The following is a 19,288-nucleotide window of genomic DNA, read 5'->3' as shown; positions in this document are numbered from 1 at the left end:
GCAAGCACTGACCCTGTGCCAGTAAGTAACAAGCGGTTGCACCATGACTTTGAGGTATCGCTGTGAACGTCAGATCAAGGGCAGTAATTCTTGCACTAGACCTCCTCTGTAAATGGTATCTTGTAAAGGCTTTTAAAGCGTTGCCTATGGATAATAAAAATGTATGCAGTTTGTCACCATTGCACGGGGCATGCATAGTTTTAAAGCATGCCATGTTTGGTATCTATTTACTTGGCATACCATCATCTACCAAATAATTGGCCAATATATTGTGTTTTTGTGCATTAAAAGTGAAAAAAAAAGTGTATTTTTTTCAAATAATTTTGCATTTTAAAAATCGCTGCACGAGTACTATGTGACATAAAAAATTGCAGCACCCACCATTTCATTCACTAGGGTGTTTGCTTTAAAAATATAAAATGTTTGGGGTTTCAAAGTAATTTCCTCGCAAAAAATGCTGATGTTTTTCATGTGAACACAAAGTGTCAGAAAAGACTTATTCTTCAGGTGATTAGAAGAGTGAATGATGTGTGGCATAAACTTCTAATGCTTGGCATAAAATGCCCCCACCCACCAATAAGAATCCTTTTTGGAAAGTAGACACCCCAAACTATTTGTTGAGAGGCATGTTGAATCAATAGAATAATTAAATTTTTTTCCCACAAGTTTTTGGAGAATTACAAAAAAAATATTTTTTTTTTACAAGTGTCACTTAAATGATTAATTGCTCACACGTGCCATGGGTATATGTGGAATTACTCCCCAAAATACATTCTGCTACTTCTCCCGAGTATGGAGGTACCACATTTGAGAGACTTTTTGGCAGTATAGCCAAGGACCCCAAAATCCAATAAGCACCTTCAGACTTTTAAAGGGATTTATTACGCTTCCCGACTACCTATCACAGTTTCGGAGGCCCTGAAATGCCAGGATAGCACCAAACCCCCCAAATGACCCCTTTTTGGAAAGTAGACACCCCAAGGAATTTGATAAGAAGCATGGTGAGTATTTTGCAGATCTCATTTGTTGCCACAAGTTTTTGGAATATGAAGAAAGAAAACAAAAACATATTTTTTCTTTTCTTTTTTTATATTTCAAAACCTTGTGAGAAAAAATGAGATCTGCAAAATACTCACCATGCCTCTTTTTAAATTCCTTGGGGTGTCTACTTTCCAAAAAGGGGTCATTTTGGGGAGGTTTGGTGCTATCCTGGCATTTCAGGGCTTCCGAAGTGAGGAAGTGAAATGAGGAAGTTACGCACCTTCAGGCTTTCAAAGTGGTCATTGGATTTCAGGCTCCTGTATGTGGCTAGGCTCCCAAAAAGTCTCACACATGTGGTATACCCATACTACTCAGTAGAAGTAGCAGAATGTTTTTTGGGGTGTAATTCCACATATACCCATGGTTTGTGTGAGCAATATATTGTGACAACTTTGTGTGAAAAAAAAAAAAAGTTTTTGTCATTTTCCAAAGACTTGTGGAAAAAAAAATTTTTCCATGGACTCAATATGCCTCTCAGCATAAAATTTTGAGTTTATGATATATTTTTTATAGCCGAAAGTAAAAAATATAGTTTTTTTTTTTATTTTGTTTTTTTTTTTTTGTTTATAGCACGAAAAATAAAAGCGCACAGGTGATCAAATACCACCAAAAGAAAGATCTCCTTTTTTTAAAAAAAAAGGACATAAATTTAGTTTGGGTACAGCATTGCATGACCACGCAATTACCAGTTGAAATAGTGCAGCGCTGTATAGCAAAAAAAGGCCTAGTCAGAAAGGGGGGGGGGGGGGGGTAAATCCTCATGGAGGTTAAAGAAGACCGGTCCCACATGCGTACTAGGCAGTAAAACTCTGCGCCTTGGAAAAGTTTACATCACAATCATAACTCTTTGGAAGCATTACATTATGTAAGAAGGGATTATCCTGAACTGAATCCCTCTTTAGCCTCCTAAAATATTCTTTTAATTTCACTGTTATTTTTGTGCAGTTTGCGGATTTGTTACTTGCACACTTACACTGTCTGTAGAATTATAAGATTGCCTGTGGTTTGACTATTACATTTGTAAATTAATTTAAACAAGGGTCTCTTGGCTTCCTTCAGAATAGGAGCTTTGTTACTGTTTCACAATCAAAGCTCTATTGCTTGTAAAAAATTTACTGAGCCCTCAGTGATGAGACAGGTGCATTTTTTGCCCACAACACATTTATATTTTAACATCCACATCTCTCTGTATGTACAGATGATGCTCTCCATATATCATATTCTTCCACTCTGTTTTCTTACATTAAATAGTATTGCTGCTATACCTTTGATGTGATGTTTAATACTGAATAATCTTTTTTTTTTTTTTTTTTTTTTTTACATATTTTAGCGCCTTGAAGAAATAATGAAAAGGACAAGAAAATCAGACATATCAGGCAAAGTGAGTACAAAAAAGTGTTTAATAATTAACACAGCAAAGAAGATCAAAAACATTTTACCGTGACAAATCAATAAAAGGCAAGTTGTCTTGCACTGATAGAATGAACAGAAGAATTTTGGATAAGCACATTGAAATTAGGAATCTGGTGAAAAATTGGTCAGCTAATTTAATTAAATTTAACTACTGGTGCTTGTGAATGTCGCTTGTTCAGATTGGTTAAAAGAGAACTCTCTGCCAAAAAAACAGTATCAATCTACAAAAGTACAACCTGCCCCTTAAATATCACAAGACCCCTAGAAAGCAGTTTGAACCATGTGCAGTTGAGAGCTGCTTGTGCTCTGGATGGGCATTTATGTTATTGTAAACAACAGCAATATATAAGGTAGTGTATACCACTTGTCTGTAAAATGGCTTGATTGTAAGAGTTAAATAAATTAAGATGGAAATGTAAGGAGCTGCCAGACTCTTCCAATGCTGTTTATTTTGGTTGGCGCTGATTGAGCAAGGTTTTAAAAGATATCCAATCAATTACTCCACTTGGGACCAGGACCAGGCCATTTTCTGCACATGAGATTTAAGAGGGGCAACTATTAAGCTGCATCTAGCCAAATAGATATGTACATTTGTAGCGCCAAATTGTTATTCCTACCACAAATTGTGTAGCAAAAAGTTCACTATAACTTTGAAATATAGCCAATCCATCACAGACACACCTGCCCAATGATCAGTTTAAGGAAAACATTTCATTTATTGGATTAGAATGAAACATTAGAGAAGATAACTGCCAAATAGACATGGTACTGCAATAATACATACAGTGGGGCAAAAAAGTATTTAGTCACCAATTGTGCAAGTTCTCCCACTTAAAAAGAAGAGAGAGGCCTGTAATTGGCATCATAGGTAGACCTCAACTATGAGAGACAAAATGAGAAAAAAAATCCAGACAATCACATTGGCTGATTTGGAAAGAATTTATTTGCAAATTACGGTGGAAAATAAGTATTTGGTCACCCACAAACAAGCAAGATTTCTGGCTCTCACAGACTTGTACCTTCTTCTTTAAGAGGCTCCTCTGTCCTGCACTCATTACCTGTATCAATGGCACCTCTTTGAACTTGTTATCAGTATAAAAGACACCTGTCCACAACCTCAAACAGTCACACTCCAAACTCCACTATGGTGAAGACCAAAGAGCTGTCGAAGGACACCAGAAACAAACTTGTAGACCTGCACCAGGCTGGAAAGACTGAATCTGCAATAGGCAACCAGCTTGGTGTGAACAAATCAACTGTGGGAGCAATAATTAGAAAATGGAAGACATACAAGACCACTGATAATCTCCCTCGATCTGGGGCTTTACGCAAGATCTTACCCCGTGGAGTCAAAATGATCACAAGAACGGTGAGCAAAAATCCCAGGACCACACGGGGGGACCTAGTGAATGACCTGCAGAGAGCTGAGACCAACGTAACAAAGGCTACCATCAGTAACACACTACGCCGCCAGGGACTCAGATCCTGCAGTGCCAGACGTGTCCCCCTGCTTAAGCCAGTACATGTCCGGGCCCGTATGAAGTTTGCTAGAGAGCATTTGGATGATCCAGAAGAGGATTGGGAGAATGTCATATGGTCAGTTGAAACCAAAATAGAACTATTTGGTAGAAACACAACTCATCGTGTTTGGAGGAGAGAGAATGCTGAGTTGGATCCAAAGAACACCATACCTACTGTGAAGCATGGGGGTGGCAACATCATGCTTTGGGGCTGTTTCTCCGCAAAGGGACAAGGACAACCGATCCATGTACAGGACAGAATGAATGGGGCCATGTATCGTGAGATTTTGAGTGCAAACCTCCTTCCATCAGCAAGGGTATTGAAGATGAAACGTGACTGGGTCTTCCAACATGACAATGATCCCAAACATACCACCCGGGAAACGAAGGAGTGGCTTCGTAAGAAGCATTTCAAGGTCCTGGAGTGGCCTAGCCAGTCTCCAGATCTCTACCCCAGAAAACCTTTGGAGGGTGTTGAAAGTCCGTGTTGCCCAGCGACAGCCCCAAAACATCACTGCTCTAGAGGAGATCTGCATGGAGGAATGGCCCAACATACCAGCAACAGTGTGTGCCAACCTTGTGAAGACTTACAGGAAACGTTTGACCTCTGTCGTTGTCAACAAAGGATATATAACAAAGTATTGAGCTGAACTTTTGATATTCACCAAATACTTATTTTCTACCATAATTTGCAAATAAATTCTTTCCGAATCAGCCAATGTGATTGTCTGGATTTTTTTTTCTCATTTTGTCTCTCATAGTTGAGGTGTACCTATGATGCCAATTACAGGCCTCTCTCATCTTTTTAAGTTGGAGAACTTGCACAATTGGTGGCTGACTAAATACTTTTTTGCCCCACTGTATGTATGTGGGGAAATTTTGCTGTAGATGCTAGAAAGGATGGAATAATAATTGTATAAACAATAGTGCTCTTATCCATTTAACTGAGGATGTCCATTAAAGTAACCAGTTGTAATTTGATGAAGGGTCTACACCAGGGGTGGGCAAACTTTTTGACTTGAGGGCCGCAATGGGTTCATATATTGGACCCGGGGGCCGGACCAAGAGTAGATGAATTATGTGTATGTGTCATCCATAGTAAGTATAGTAATATTCCCCCATAGTAAGCATAGTAATTAATCCCCCATATAGTAATTCATCCCCCATATAGTAATTCATCCCCCATATAGTAATTCATCCCCCATATAGTAATTCATCCACCATATAGTAATTCATCCACCATATAGTAATTCACCCCCTATAGTAATTCATCCCCCCTATAGTAATTCATCCCCCATATTAAGTCCCCAAGTCCCCCCTGTGTCAATTCACTTACCTTTGCTCCGCGCGTTCCTCTCGTCGTGTTCCCACGCCGTTCCGGTGTAGCATGAAAATCTGTCTCCTATGAGGATCTGTCCCCCTCGACGTATCTGCGCATGTGCCAGTTTCAGGCATTAGCAGCCGATCGGCGATCTCCGGCACATGCGCAGATACGTCGAGGGGGACAGATCCTCATAGGAGACAGATTTTCATGCTACACCGTTCTTCAGGGCGGACTGTGAGAGGAGCCTAGCTCCGCGGGCCGGATTAAAAGGTCCGCCGGGCCGTAGTTTGCCCATTGCTGGTCTACACTGTTAAAAGGAGGCCATTGTTATACATGTGGTGCAATTTTACACCATCTTCATTGTACATTTTCAACCACAATAGCTTGAATTCACCAAAGCATAACAAGCTAGGTCTTTTCATTTCTGTGCAATATTTGTCTTGTTTTCACGTTAAAATAATGTTTGTTGAATTCACTAAAGGTATTGCTACATACATCAGACTGCATGCTTGCTACTTTAGCCATTTTTAAGTATTTTGACTATTAAAGTAATGTCATATATATCAATATAATTTTGTACCTTGAAATACTGCTTGCTTTAGGCTGGTGATAAGTGTGAGTTTGAATATTATTATTAAGGAAAGCAGATAAAAAGCCATTTAAGGGGGTAATAAAATAATACCACTTGAGATGTTCTTTTTAAAGAACCTACAAGTAAAATAACTCCTGTGACTTTGTGAAACATGGCTAATAAATCCTGTTATGTATGTAATCATGTTATTTATTAATCCACAGTTTGTATTTTGTCTCTTGCAGAAGAAGGAAGATAAACAAACACTGAATGGAAAAGAGACCAAACAACAATCAAATCCAGTCAAAGGTAATCTGAATACTAATTCAGAGGATAGATCCTGTTAGAACCTTCCCAATCCCCCCCTGTACAGTATATCGTAAGTTTAGCCATACATGGTTTGAATTTCATCTGATTTCTGCTGAAGTAGATGAAATTTGAGCCGTGGGTGGTTTTGCCAGCACCACCCAGCTTGACGAAAGTTGTTTTCAAAATCAACATGTATCAGATGTACTCACTGTTCAGGTTTTCAGACAGCTGTGGATGCTGTAGCTATCTGGATATGATAGCCAGCGATCTATAAATTTTTTCTCGTTCAGCATGTGGGTTAAACACGAGAGATCTAAATCTGATTTTAGTATTTCCTAACAGTACATTATTGTGCAAGATTAAATATTGCTTTTCTTATTCTTGTTTTGTCTGTAGCTGAAACAGTACCCACTGATGTTATCATGAAGATTGAGCTTCCAGAGAAGAAGGTGGTGAGAATACAAGACAGGACTGCAGCATCTGACATATCCCAGGGGTTAGTCTAGATGCAAATATACATTTTTTAAAATTACACTATTAGTATTTGCAGTTCATTTAAAGTGGTAGTAAACTCTTTTTGTATACCTTTACCTACAGGTAAGCTTATAACAGCTTACCTGTAGGTAAAATGAATATCTCCTAAACGTGCACCGTTTAGGAGATATGCGCTCCTTTTGACAGCCATTTTGACAACAGCATACCTGTGCTGTTATTTCACAGCACTGTGCCATGGCCTGGGACTCCCACACATGCATGACGTCATCACAGCTCAGCCAGGAGCTTGCGAACCCAGAAGGAAGACCGGGTGAAGATAGAAGCCTCTTCAGCGGTGACAGCGTGCCGCTGGGGGGCTTCATTTTAAGGCAAGTCCTTCATAATGTGCTAGTATGTGATACATACTAGCACATTATGACATTACCTTGCAGGGAATTTTTTTTATTTTTTAGGTGCAGTTTACTACCACTTTAAAGGGTGCATTCACAGCACCTTATGGAGCATGGATGTAGGAATTCAATTACCACATTACAATGGCTTCTCCCCATTCATGCATTTAACTTTAAATGACTGGCATAAGAACATACATAATTCTTCTGATTTGGGTGAAGTGGGACAGGGCTTCATCGCCAGTTGGGTTATATCTGCTGTCCAGAAGCCAAGCAGGGAGATCCCCTCCCTGTCTTGTGCATGCTATGGAATTAACCTGACCTATGTTAATGAGCTTTTGTTCACTTCAAGTGGGTTTTGCATTACTCTTACAAGTCTATAGAAATGCAAAACCCACTTTTTGGTGAGGAGGTCAATTGCAGGTCATGTGCATTTGTGAATGAATTCTAAAAAAAACTGTGAAGCATCTGAACCTGATTTGAAAATAGTGTAATCTGCACAAGCGCAAAGCCTGTCAATGCAGCCATGTATTGGTTTTTGTGCTCCTATGTAAATTTCTATGTTCCTAAATGCATTCCTATGAAGCATGCACTAGAGGGCACCAAACAGAAATAGAACATATGACAAGTTAAAAACACAAAAAAACCCCACAAAAATACAACTGTCAATTTGCTAAGATATATAGGATTTTTAAATTGCGTTTGCTGTTTTATCCTATGAGCTCTCATATTTTCTCGCATATTATTCATTAAATGTTCAATTTATTAGTCTTACATAAGTGTGAAATTGATACAAAAAAGGATATTTGTATACTGAAAGCTTTTATGTCTCAAAATTTATGAGCAAATTAGTAATTTATGTCATCACCACCTCAAATAGTTTCTTTTTCTGCTCCACACAGTAGACAATTTTTAGAATCCCATTGTTCCTACCAACCAGGGGTTTTCTATCACATTACAAAAAAACTTGTACTTAAGTTCTTGAAAATTCTTTTATATACAGAATATCTTAATAATTAATGCCTTGTAGGTGATATATTGAACTGACAGAAGCTTTAGTGAACTGAAACCAAAATTGGATAAAATGAGCTAATGAAGCACATGTAAATATGGTTGACATTATGCTTTTGTGTATTTAAAATAATATATACACTGAGCAGTGGCATTCCGAGGCAGGTGCAGGGGGTGTGATCCGCAACCGGGTGACACCGACCGCACGGAGTGACACCAGACTCGCTCCACAAAAAGGTAAGTTGTAAAGCAAGCCGACGATTCCTGCAGGATGGATCCGATCCATCCTGCGAGGATCATCAGCTTTCTTTACAAAACGTACGTTTTCTTGGAGCGGGTCCGGTGTCACCCCGTATAGGTTGCATGCCGACGATCCTGCGGGGATCGTCAGCATGCAACCTATATGGGGTGCCACCGGACCCGCTCCAAGAAAACGTACGTTTTGTAAAGAAAGCCGATGATCTCCGCAGGATGGATCGAATCTGCGGATTGAGCATAATGGATCGGAGTCCGATCTATTATGCTCAATCTGCAGAGCCGATCCATTCTGCGGGGATCCTTGGAGGGGGTGCCACTAAGTGTTACCGCACTGGGTGACACCAACCCTAGGGACGCCTCTGACAGAGTACTATCTAATTTTTATTTGTTATGACCTGGTTTTCATTCGTATAATATTTCACACTATTGAAAAGGTTTCCTAAATGTCATTTATCCTAGATACAGTAAAAATCCAAGCTACCATGGTTTCCTAGGGAAGAGGGGCAGCCAGTATAATTGGCAGAGTGGTCAATATCTGAAGTTCTGCGGGTGTTTAGACTGGTGCATGGCGGGGAAGCATGAGCTGGTATTCTCTGCAAGGCCCAGAATTTACTGATATTTGACTTTCAGCTATCGGTGGTAACCAAAATAGGAAAATCCGTAGTACTAGCAGAGAAAAGGTTTCCCTGCAGGATTTGCTGTGTTTACTCTATGTGGTAGAATGAGAAAAGTGGAGGAATGAGAACAGAATAGAGGCATACTATTCCTTTTGCTTTAAGAGAAACCAATTGAAGTGGCACACTAGGAGGCATACAGTTTTTGTGTCAGAGATATCTAGCTAGGAGAAGGACCCATGTCATTCCCATAACCCATTGGTGGCACTAGAGCTCCAGGTTGGGATATCAAGAAGAGCTGAAGTCTGTGCTAAGCTAATGTGCTAAGCCTACTTTGCCCATGTTCATTTTAGAGTATATATACTGTGTGAGTGTCTATCTATCTACATCTCAAATCCTCTCAAAACCTCTTTTTAAATTGGATAGAGACGGCTTTACACCCTGTCAGGCTTTGTCTCATTAGGTATATTGTTCTTCACTTTCTGTCTCAGAGACCCAACAGAAAGTGAAAGAAAATCTCTGAGAGGGAAATCCACTCTTAAATAGTTGTCACCAAAGGACGCGTTACCATTGGAAGAATGTTATGATGACAACCCCATATTTGGAATGCCGTGGACAAAGAGAATTGGGAGGACTCCAATACTACATCCAAAACTCCTCAACATTCCATTCAAAAACTTAAGAAAAGCTTGTCTTTAGATAAGCTTTAAAGTACTGCAGTCGTAATTCATATTTCTTAATGTGATGATGGTATACAGCAGCTCATAATAAACTCTATATGTCTATTTATTTTAGAGGCTCTCTGGTGAATGGGATACAGCCTTCCAAACAAGAAAATGGCTTCTCCTCTAAAGATTCGTCTCCTGCATTTGAAGAGGTGATAACACTTTCTGATATCAGCAGTTCTAATGGAGAGAAGGGGATTCCACCTGCAGAACCAATTATCGCTTTTGGGGGAAAGGATACATTTATTAAGAAGTCTACTGTGCAGCCCCCTCAAGTAACAGGTAAGAGTGCTGCCCAGCATTAGCAGGTCACTGACGGGTCTTCCTTGCTGTTTGGAATCAAACTCCTGCAGCTGGGAAAGTCAGATACTTTGCCCAGTTATACTTTTTAGTAGTTTTCAATATTTATGTGGAACTCTCAAAATTTTAGGGCACTCATCTTTGTAACATTTCAAATTTCCTTATAGTGTAAAGGGGAGTAGACTAGCCTTTGTTACTTCAAGGAAGGGGGCTAAAATACTTGTTAATTCAATCGGCCTCATTTGCACCAAGCTGTACAATATAGCAGGCTGCAAATGACAATCATTTTAACCTATCATATACATAATTGGAAACGCTGGAATGGACAAAAAAATTACATAAATATGCTTGTTTACCTTTTACATATGTAAAAGATGCATGTAAATTTGTGCACTATGAAGAGAGCTGTATAGTAGTGTATCAAAATGCATTTTCAGAAAAAAAAAAAACATTTCAGGTTGAAATGTATTTAAATTAATTTTTTAACCACTTGCCTACCGGGCACTTATACCCCCTTCCTGCCCAGGCCAATTTTCTGCTTTCAGCGCTGTTGCATTTTGAATGACAATTGCGCGGTCATGCAACACTGTACCCATCTAAAATTTGAATTTTTTTTTCACACAAATAGAGCTTTCTTTTGGTGGTATTTAACTGCCACTGGGTGTTTAATTTTTTTGCGCTAGAAACAAAAAAAGTGCAAAAAATTTGGAAAAAAAAAGTTTTTCTTTGTTTCTATTATACAATTTTGCAAACGGGTAGTTTTTGTGATGTGGTGGCACAGATAGGCAGCACTGATGGGCACTGATAGGTGGTATTGATAGGCGGCACTGATGGGTGGCAGTGATGGGCAGCACAGGTGGGTGGCACTGCTGGGCACAGGTGGGTGGCAGAGGTGGGCGGCACTGCTGGGCACTGATCATAAGGGCACTGATCATCAGTGCCGATCACTTCTCTGACAATTGCTGGTTATCGGCAGTACTTTCCTCACGCTGTGACAGCATGAGGAAAGTGCAGCCAATAACCAGCAACTGTATTTATCCGGTGATCTGCTGTGTCATTGGACACAGCTGATCACGTGGTAAAAGGCTGCTGTGATTGGCCGTTTACCATATCACGTGATCAGCTGTGTCCATAGGACACAGCGATCTCCGGCGGCGCCGGGTGTGCGCTGCTGGGGGCATGCAGGGGGTGTGTTCTGGAAAGACGTCAATGGACATCTTCCCAGAACTAGACAACTGCGCTGTAGCCATCTTTCGGCTATAGTGCAGTAGGGAAGAGGTTAAAGTAATGGATCAAGTGGAAAAGGGTTAGACCTATTCTTGTATTGAATTTCTAACATAAAAATTCTGTTCACTATGCTCTCAATTCTTGTTGCGTTTCCAGGGAAATCTCCCCATTAGGACAATGCGTAAGATTGGTTTTTGTAGTAATATAGTGTGTCCTTGACTTTTAAACTACCCTCAGGTCTGGCTAGGACTGAGAGTTACTATTCAGGTCAAGACTTGCAGAGCAGCTTTCCTCTTCAGATGTCGCTGCAGCCTGTTAACTGAGACAATGTAAATGGTGTGAGATATTGGTCAGACTGTATCTGATGACTGTAATGTGAGAACAGTTAATTTTATTACATGATGGCTTAAGTATGAAGTTTTAATCCTTTACCACTCAAAGGATTTAAAGGTCTATTACTGTCTGTGTTCATTTCTTTTCTCTAACTCTCCTAGATGAACCAAGTCACCAAAACAGGAAGTGAAGAAAACTGACCCAATTAGGAAAATAAAATTCTGAGAGAGAGATTGATAATTGTATGAGGGCTATTTTACACCAGAACAGAGTACCGGAAACCCAGGTTCCATGCTTGTTTCCCACACAGCGTTCAAAATGCATTGCAGATGAGATCTGCAGCGGTTGTCAATGTTAACCACTTGCTGACCAGCCACAGTACATTTACTGTGGAAGGTCGGCACCACTGAGCAAAATCACGTGCCTATACATGATTTCGCATTTCAGGTAGGGGGTGTGCAACCCACCCTATCCCCGCTGCCGATCATGGCCGCAGGTGTTAATCACCGGGTCCCAGACGGTGATTACTCGGCGATTACTGGCAAACACTGACTGGGAGGAAGGCTGTATAGTTTTAAATGCAACTCTCTCTGTCAGTTTGAGCGCACTGATCCGTTACGCTGAGCACAGCCTTCCGGATCAGTGTGTTACAGTCAAGCACCCCCCCCCCGCCCCCTAATAAAATACTCCTCTCACACATTTAACACTTTGATTGCCTTCTAATGTTAACCACTTCCTCCCCAGTGACATTAGTACAGTGTCAGTGTTTTTTTTTTTTTATGCACTGATCACTATATTGGTGTCACTGGGGATGTCAGTGACCCCAAGTCAGTTCCCCCCAGTGTCAGAATGTCTGCAGCAGTCCCGCCATAAGTGGCTGATTGTCGCCATAAGTTGCTGATTGCCGCCATTATTAGTATTTAAAAAAAAATTCCAGTATCTATGCCACCATTTGTAGATGCTATAACTTTCACGTAAACCAATTAATTTACGTGTATTGCGATTTTTTTTTTTTTTTAGCAAAGACATGTCACAGAATATATTTTGGCCTAAATTTATGGCAATTTTAAATTTTTTTCCTGGACATGTTTTTTTTAGCAAAAATTCCAAAATATTGTTTTTTTTTTCAAAATTGTTGGCCCTTTTTTTTTTTTTTTTTTTTTTTTTATACCGCAAAAAAACACAGGCAATCAAATACCACCAAAAGAAAGCTCAATTCGTGGGGAAAAAAAATTTCATTTGGGTGCAGCGTTGCATGACCGCGCAATTGTCAGTTAAAGTAACGCAGTGCCGTTAAAACCGCTTTCTGACCACTTCCTGACTGCCCTGTAGCAAAAATACTGCTACAGGGCAGTATGGGTGTGCAAAATCATGTAAATATACATGATTAGTGCTCCCATGGTTTTCACGCCCCTCCCAGATGGCGTCAGATTGCCCGTCCGTACACCAGTAATCACATTTAACCCCTTGATTGCCAGGAACACACTCATACACAATAAACCTCCGTTGCTAGTATAGTGTCTGAACGGATCTATATCTTTGATCAGCTCAGCATTATACCAGCGTTCACATTAGTATAGTGTCCTCAAAAATTCAGCGTTAGTGGGATCAGCCCGACACTTGCCAGCACCTGCGTTTAGCCCCTACACTTACCCCCCATGCTTACCCCCCCCCATCTCCCTTAGCAAGTACAGTGTCAGTAGGTCACTGTCACTTGATACGTTGCACACAAAACCGCAGTGTTGGCAGAACCAGGCCTGATCTCTGTTAGCACTTGCCAGTATATTTTGATGACTCTCATATGCAGCAGAGTGCCAGTACTAGTGCCATGCTACCTTTTGGTGAACTGGCGATCACCAGCAGCTAGTACATCCTGGTCTTTCACATACCAGCACTGAAGTTTCACTTGGTGACATGGCGAGTCCCATAAGTGCAGTACAAGCTAGTGCAGTGGCGAGCACAAGTATTGTCCCGCAACCACCAAGAATTCGCACACAGATCCGTAGAGCCCATAGTGTCCTTCCAGATGTGCAGCCCGATTGGCAGCCCACAAATTCTGCAGCACCCGTACTTCCCCCATCCACTGCCCAACCTGGAATTCCCCTTGATTTTTTTGGAGCTGTTTTTCATGGCATATCTGTATGCATTGATTGTGGATCAAAGCAATTTATATGCACAACAATTTATCGCTGCCAACCCAAATTCAAACCTTGCCAGACCATTCGCATGGAAACCCATTACAGTTTCCGATTTAAAATTTTTTTTGGGCCTAACCCTCAACATGGGCATTACTAAAAAAAAAAATTAATTGCAGTTCATCATATGCCCATGTTCTCTGCTGCCATGGCCAGGCATAGATATGAGAGTATAATGTGTTTTATGCATTTCAACGACAATACACTGTCGTCCTGGGGGTAACCCTGAATTTGACCAGCTCCACAAAATTCAGCTCCTCATAAATCACCTTAACCAAAAATTTGCAAATGTCTATACTCCCCAGCAAAAAATATGCATTGATGAGGTCTTCATTAATTTTCTGGCAGCCTTGCATTCAAACAATTTCTCCCCAGCAAGCGTGCCAGATATGGGGTCAAGATGTAGAAGACCTGTGAGAGAGCAACAGGCTATACATACAAGTTTCGGATTTACGAGGGAAAAGATAGTCACATGGAGCCCCCCGGATGCCCAGACTACATGGGGAGTAGTAGCAAGATAGTTTGGGACTTGGTATCATCCTTTTTCTATATGGGTTACCACTTATATGTGGACAATTTTTATTCAAGCGTGCCACTATTTAGACATTTGATCTGAAGACTTGATCTTCAGGTGGTTAGAAGAGTGAGTGATGTGTGGCATAAATGTCAAATGCTGGGCATAAAATGCCCTCACCCCTCACCCCTCCCAAAACTACCCCTTTTTGGAAAGTAGACACCCCAAACTAGTTGCTGAGAGGCATGTTGAATCAATAGAAGAATTTGTTTTTACCACAAGTTTTTGGAAAATTACAAAAAAGTATTTTTTTTTTTACACAAAATTGTCACTTAAATGATTTATTGCTCACACATGCCATGGGTAAATGTGGAATTACTCCCCAAAATACATTCTGCTACTACTCCCAAGTATGGGGGTACCAAATGTGAGAGACGTTTTGGCAGTCTAGCCAAATACAGGACCCCAAAATCCAATAAGTTTTGGAGAATTACAAAAAAAAAATTTTTTTTTTCACAAGTGTCACTTAAATGATTAATTGCTCACACATGCCATGGGTATATGTGGAATTACTCGCCAAAATACATTCTGCTACTTCTCCCGAGTATGGAAATACCACATGTGAGAGACTTTTTGGCAGTATAGCCAAGGACCCCAAAATCCAATAAGCACCTTCAGACTTTTAAAGTGCTTTATTTCTTCATTACACTCCCTGACTACGTATCACAGTTTCGGAGGCCCTGAAATGACTGGATAACACCAAAGCCCCCAAATAACCCCTTTTTGGAAAGTAGACACCCCAAAGAATTTGATAAGCGTGGTGAGTATTTTGCAGATCTCGTTGTTTGCCACGTCTTTGGAAAATGAAGAAAAAAAACAAAAACATATGTTTTCTTTTCTTTTTTTATATTTCAAAACCTTGTGAGAAAAAATGAGATCTGCAAAATACTCACCATGCCTCTTTTTAAATTCCTTGGGGTGTCTACTTTCCAAAGAGCGGTCATTAGGGGGGGGGGGGTTAGTACTATCCTGGTATTTCAGGGCCTCTGAAACTGTGATAGGTATTGAGGAAATGAAATGAGGAAGTTACACACCTTCAGGCTTTCAACGTGGTCATTAGTTTTCAGGCTCCTGTATGTGGCTAGGCTCCCAAAACGTCTCACACATGTGGTATCCCCATACTCTGTAGATGTAGCAGAATGTATTTTGGGGTGTAATTCCACATATACTCATGGCTTGTGAGAGAAATATATCATTTAAATGACAACTTTGACAAAATGTTTGTCATTTTCCAGAAACTTGTCGAAAAAAAAATCTTCCATGGACTCAATATGCCTCAGATAGCTTAAGGTGTCTACTTTCCAAAAAGGGGTCATTTGGGGGTGTTTGTAAAAGTGTGAATTCCATTATACCATAGTTTGTAGATGCTATAACTTTCACACAAAGCAATCAATATACACTTATTGGGATTTTTTTAACCAAAAACATGGAGCAGAATACATTTTGGCCTAAAATTATGACGAAATTGTAGTTTTATTTGGATATTTTTTACGACAGAAATGAGAAAATATAGTTTTGGGTTTTTTTTCAAAACATTTTTTTGTTTATAGCGCCAAAAATAAAAAGCGCACAGGTGATCAAATACCACCAAAAGAAAACTCTATTTGTGTGAAAAAAGGACATAAATTTAATTTATGTACCGCACTGCATGACCGCGCAATTGTCAGTTAAACTAGCGCAGCGCTGTATAGCAAAAAAAGGCGTAAATTGCAGTATCTATACCATAGTTTGTAGACGCTATAGCTTTCACACAAAGCAATCAATATACACTTAGTTGGATTTTTTTTTTTTTTACCAAAAACGTAGCAGAATACATTTTGGCCTAAATTTATAACTAACTTTGAGTTTACTATATATTTTTTATAGCTGAAAGTAAAATATATTGTTTTTATTAATGTTTGGTCTTTTTTTGTTTATAGCGCAAAAAATAAAAAGCGCACAGGTGATCAAATACCACCAAAAGAAAGCTCTATTTGTGTGAAAAAAAGGACGTAAATTTTGTTTGGTTACAGTATTGCATGACCACAAAATTATCAGTTGAATTAGTGCAGCGTCGAGTAGCATAAAGAGACCTGGTCATTAAGGGGGGTAAATTCTCTGGAGGGCAAGTGGTTAAGTTAATGACACCCCAAACGCAAGTTTCAAATTTAGTGTATTTGTACCAGTACAGAAGTATCATGCGATCTGGTTGCAGTAAGTTTCCAAAGTTAGTGCACGCACTACAGGAAATGAGAGAAAATCCCATTCTGATATAAAATAAGCGCAGTGCTCAATATAAATCTTTGAACAATGAGATAACCTAACATGTAAAAGGACATATACATAAATATTAGTGGGTTAGAGCAACACTCATATAGTAGCACAAAAAACAATTCCTCCAGAAACCAAATATAAATCAAAGTTAGATACAACAATATAAACAATGTCATGTATAAATGTCTCTTAGAAGATCCCTCACAGTGATCAATTAGGTGCAAGTCTCTCAATGTCAAACTCATAAGAAACTGCGCCACACTCCACTCATTAAAGTGTGTCCAAATGTCTCTTCTGTGCACAAATCCTGCAATCCCCAACATCCCAGTGCTCTGTAAATGTGTTCTCGCCTATTTGGATGTGCCTTTACAGTTGTAGGAGGTCATATACCACATGTAGCAAACCACAAGGCTCAGTTCCTCTGGTGTTCATCTCCAAACAATGCATTTGCAGCTCTGAAGAAATAAATAGGAAACTTCCTAGTGCTCACTGTTTTCTTTTTTTAATCAATAATCACTCACATGTAAAAGAAGCATGTACAGGCATTCATGTAAACCTTTCTGAAAGCCACCTGTCAGATCTTTCTTAAGCTGACTAAGATAGATAGATGGATCAAAATCTGGCTGGTTCAACAGAGATTGGCTGATCTCTCTGTATTCTGCTAATGGAGGCTGCAGAATGCAACAATGCTGTGAAAGAAATTGGCACATTTTTTTTTTCATTCAACTCACTGGTTGAACGAAAAAAAAAAATGTATAATATATGGCCAACCATTATATTACTGCAATCACTCTGCCCTGCCTGATGATCTCACAAGACACTCACTTTTGGAGATGAACACCAGAGGAATTGAGTGGAGGGGTGTGTCCGTGTCTTGTGATTTAATACATTTGGAATATGACCTCCTATAATTTTACACCAAATAGGTGAGAGAACATCTAAATTACTGCAAAGAAAAGATCTTCTGAGTGTTGTGCTAATGCACCAATATTTACGTATGTATCATTTTGCATATTGGGTTATCATATTTTTTTCCTTTTGGCTATCACTGCAGCAGGTGTCACTGTTGGAATGTTTCCTTTTTACCTCTTGTTCCGGAGACAACTGTAAAGTTGTTGAATATCTGTACAGAGCTTTAGTGCAAAGAAGCTATTGGGTAGATTGAACACCAGCACTGGAAGGGGGATATACCCTCTGCACTTTCTTTCACTTCAACATATCATTTAATAGATATCCCAGTGAACATCAAAGTTATTCTCAGAATTTGGAGTAATTTTATTGTCAAATAATATTACATTTTAGTTTCTTGGAGTTTGAAAATTGCCTTCATTCATTTATTTGTTTTTTTTTTATTTCCATACAGAAGTCCTGTAACCCTTTATAAGGCTGTGTCAGAGTTCCTGTTGGCTGGAAGGGCTTCAAGGTGATGGTGATAAGAAGAACAGTAGATCTTTGGGGCCAACGTCCTAACATTAAACCTTTATGTTGTCACCATTAGATCACCATGAAATTTTTGCTGAAGAGGCCACCGTGAACTGATTGTCAAAGGCAGATAAACTGAAAATGCTGGCCACAATAAATGTGGCTTCGAATAGGACAGATATTACCAGTGCCACATCTACCCACCATTGACAAATACTGGACACTTCTTAGTGTTATCATAATTTTTTGTGTTTTTGTTTCTAACATGCACCTTATATAATAAAGTAAAACTGACAAGGTTTATTTCACAAGGACGCGAGACAAGGAGACAAGTGGTAAAAAGTGGGATAACCCAGCCCCATCTGAAAATGTGTGAATGAGCTTCCTGGTGCTCCTAATAATGTAGCTATTTAATGACAAGAGACTGCTGGGTACAATGCTGTATGTGAATTCTGTAAATAAAACCTCACAGTGTTACATCTACATTCATAACAAATTGCCTTTACTTGCAGTTGACAATAGTGGGAGACCCATCCCCCTTCTCTGTTTTCAAGCTATTTTTATATGCTGTGATGTCATTCCAGAGTTTTAGGTGTAACTGTATATAATGTAGTAACAGGCAGACCATGGGCTGCCATATATAGTGGGTAAAATAAATATTGAACACGTCACCATTTTTCCTCAGTAAATATATTTCTAAAGGTGTTAGGCATCCAAAGAGTTCAATTTTGGTCTTCTCTGACCAGACTATATTCTCCCAGTATTTCACACGCTTGTCTAAATGTTGTGCAGCAAACTTTAAATGAGCTTCAACACGCTTTTTCTTTAGCAATGGAGTCTTGTGTGGTGAGCGTGCATACAGGCCATGGTTGAGTGCATTACTTAGTGGTTTTTTTAAACAATTGTACCTGCTAAATCCATGTCTTTCTGAAGCTCTCCACAAGTGGTCCTTGGCTGTTGGATAACTTTTCTGATAATTCTTTTCACTCTTCTGTCAGAAATCTTGTGAGGAGCGCCTGGTCTTGGCCGGTTTATGGTGAAATTATGTCTTTCCACTTCCGGATTATGGCCCCAACAGTGCTCACTGGAACATTCAGAAGCTTAAAAATCCTTCTGTAACCAATGCCATCAGTATTTTTTGCAACAATGAGGTTGCGAAGGTCTTGAGAGAGCTCTTTGCTTTTACCAATCATGTGATGTGACACCTTGGTAATGAGACACTTTTTTTTTTTTTTTTTTTTTTTTTTTTTGGCCATCAGTTGAGTGAACCAGCTGATATTAATTTGCACTGACAAGGGGCAGGATTGATTTCTA

General features: G+C 39.6%; 1 protein-coding gene across 2 annotated transcripts in view; it reads left to right on the top strand.

Moving 5' to 3' along the window:
- Nucleotides 1-18,457, top strand: part of MAP7D1 (MAP7 domain containing 1) — a 139,015-nt gene extending 120,558 nt beyond the window's left edge. For both annotated transcript variants that reach the window (XM_089689643.1, XM_089689642.1), the window contains 5 exons: nt 2,372-2,422; nt 6,115-6,178; nt 6,575-6,674; nt 9,741-9,952; nt 17,916-18,457. In XM_089689643.1, the coding sequence (XP_089545769.1) occupies nt 2,372-2,422; nt 6,115-6,178; nt 6,575-6,674; nt 9,741-9,952; nt 17,916-17,926 (438 nt within the window). In that variant the 3' untranslated portion in view covers nt 17,927-18,457. The remainder of the gene's footprint in view (nt 1-2,371; nt 2,423-6,114; nt 6,179-6,574; nt 6,675-9,740; nt 9,953-17,915) is intronic.
- The last annotated feature ends 831 nt before the right edge of the window (nt 18,458-19,288 follow it).

This window comes from Staurois parvus, unplaced genomic scaffold (genome assembly GCF_062004578.1).
Source record: "Staurois parvus isolate SC_StPar_1 unplaced genomic scaffold, SC_StPar_1.0 ptg000488l, whole genome shotgun sequence".
NCBI lineage: Eukaryota > Metazoa > Chordata > Amphibia > Anura > Ranidae > Staurois > Staurois parvus.
Note: the sequence above shows the minus strand (reverse complement) of the source record. Positions and strands in the feature narration are given on the sequence as shown.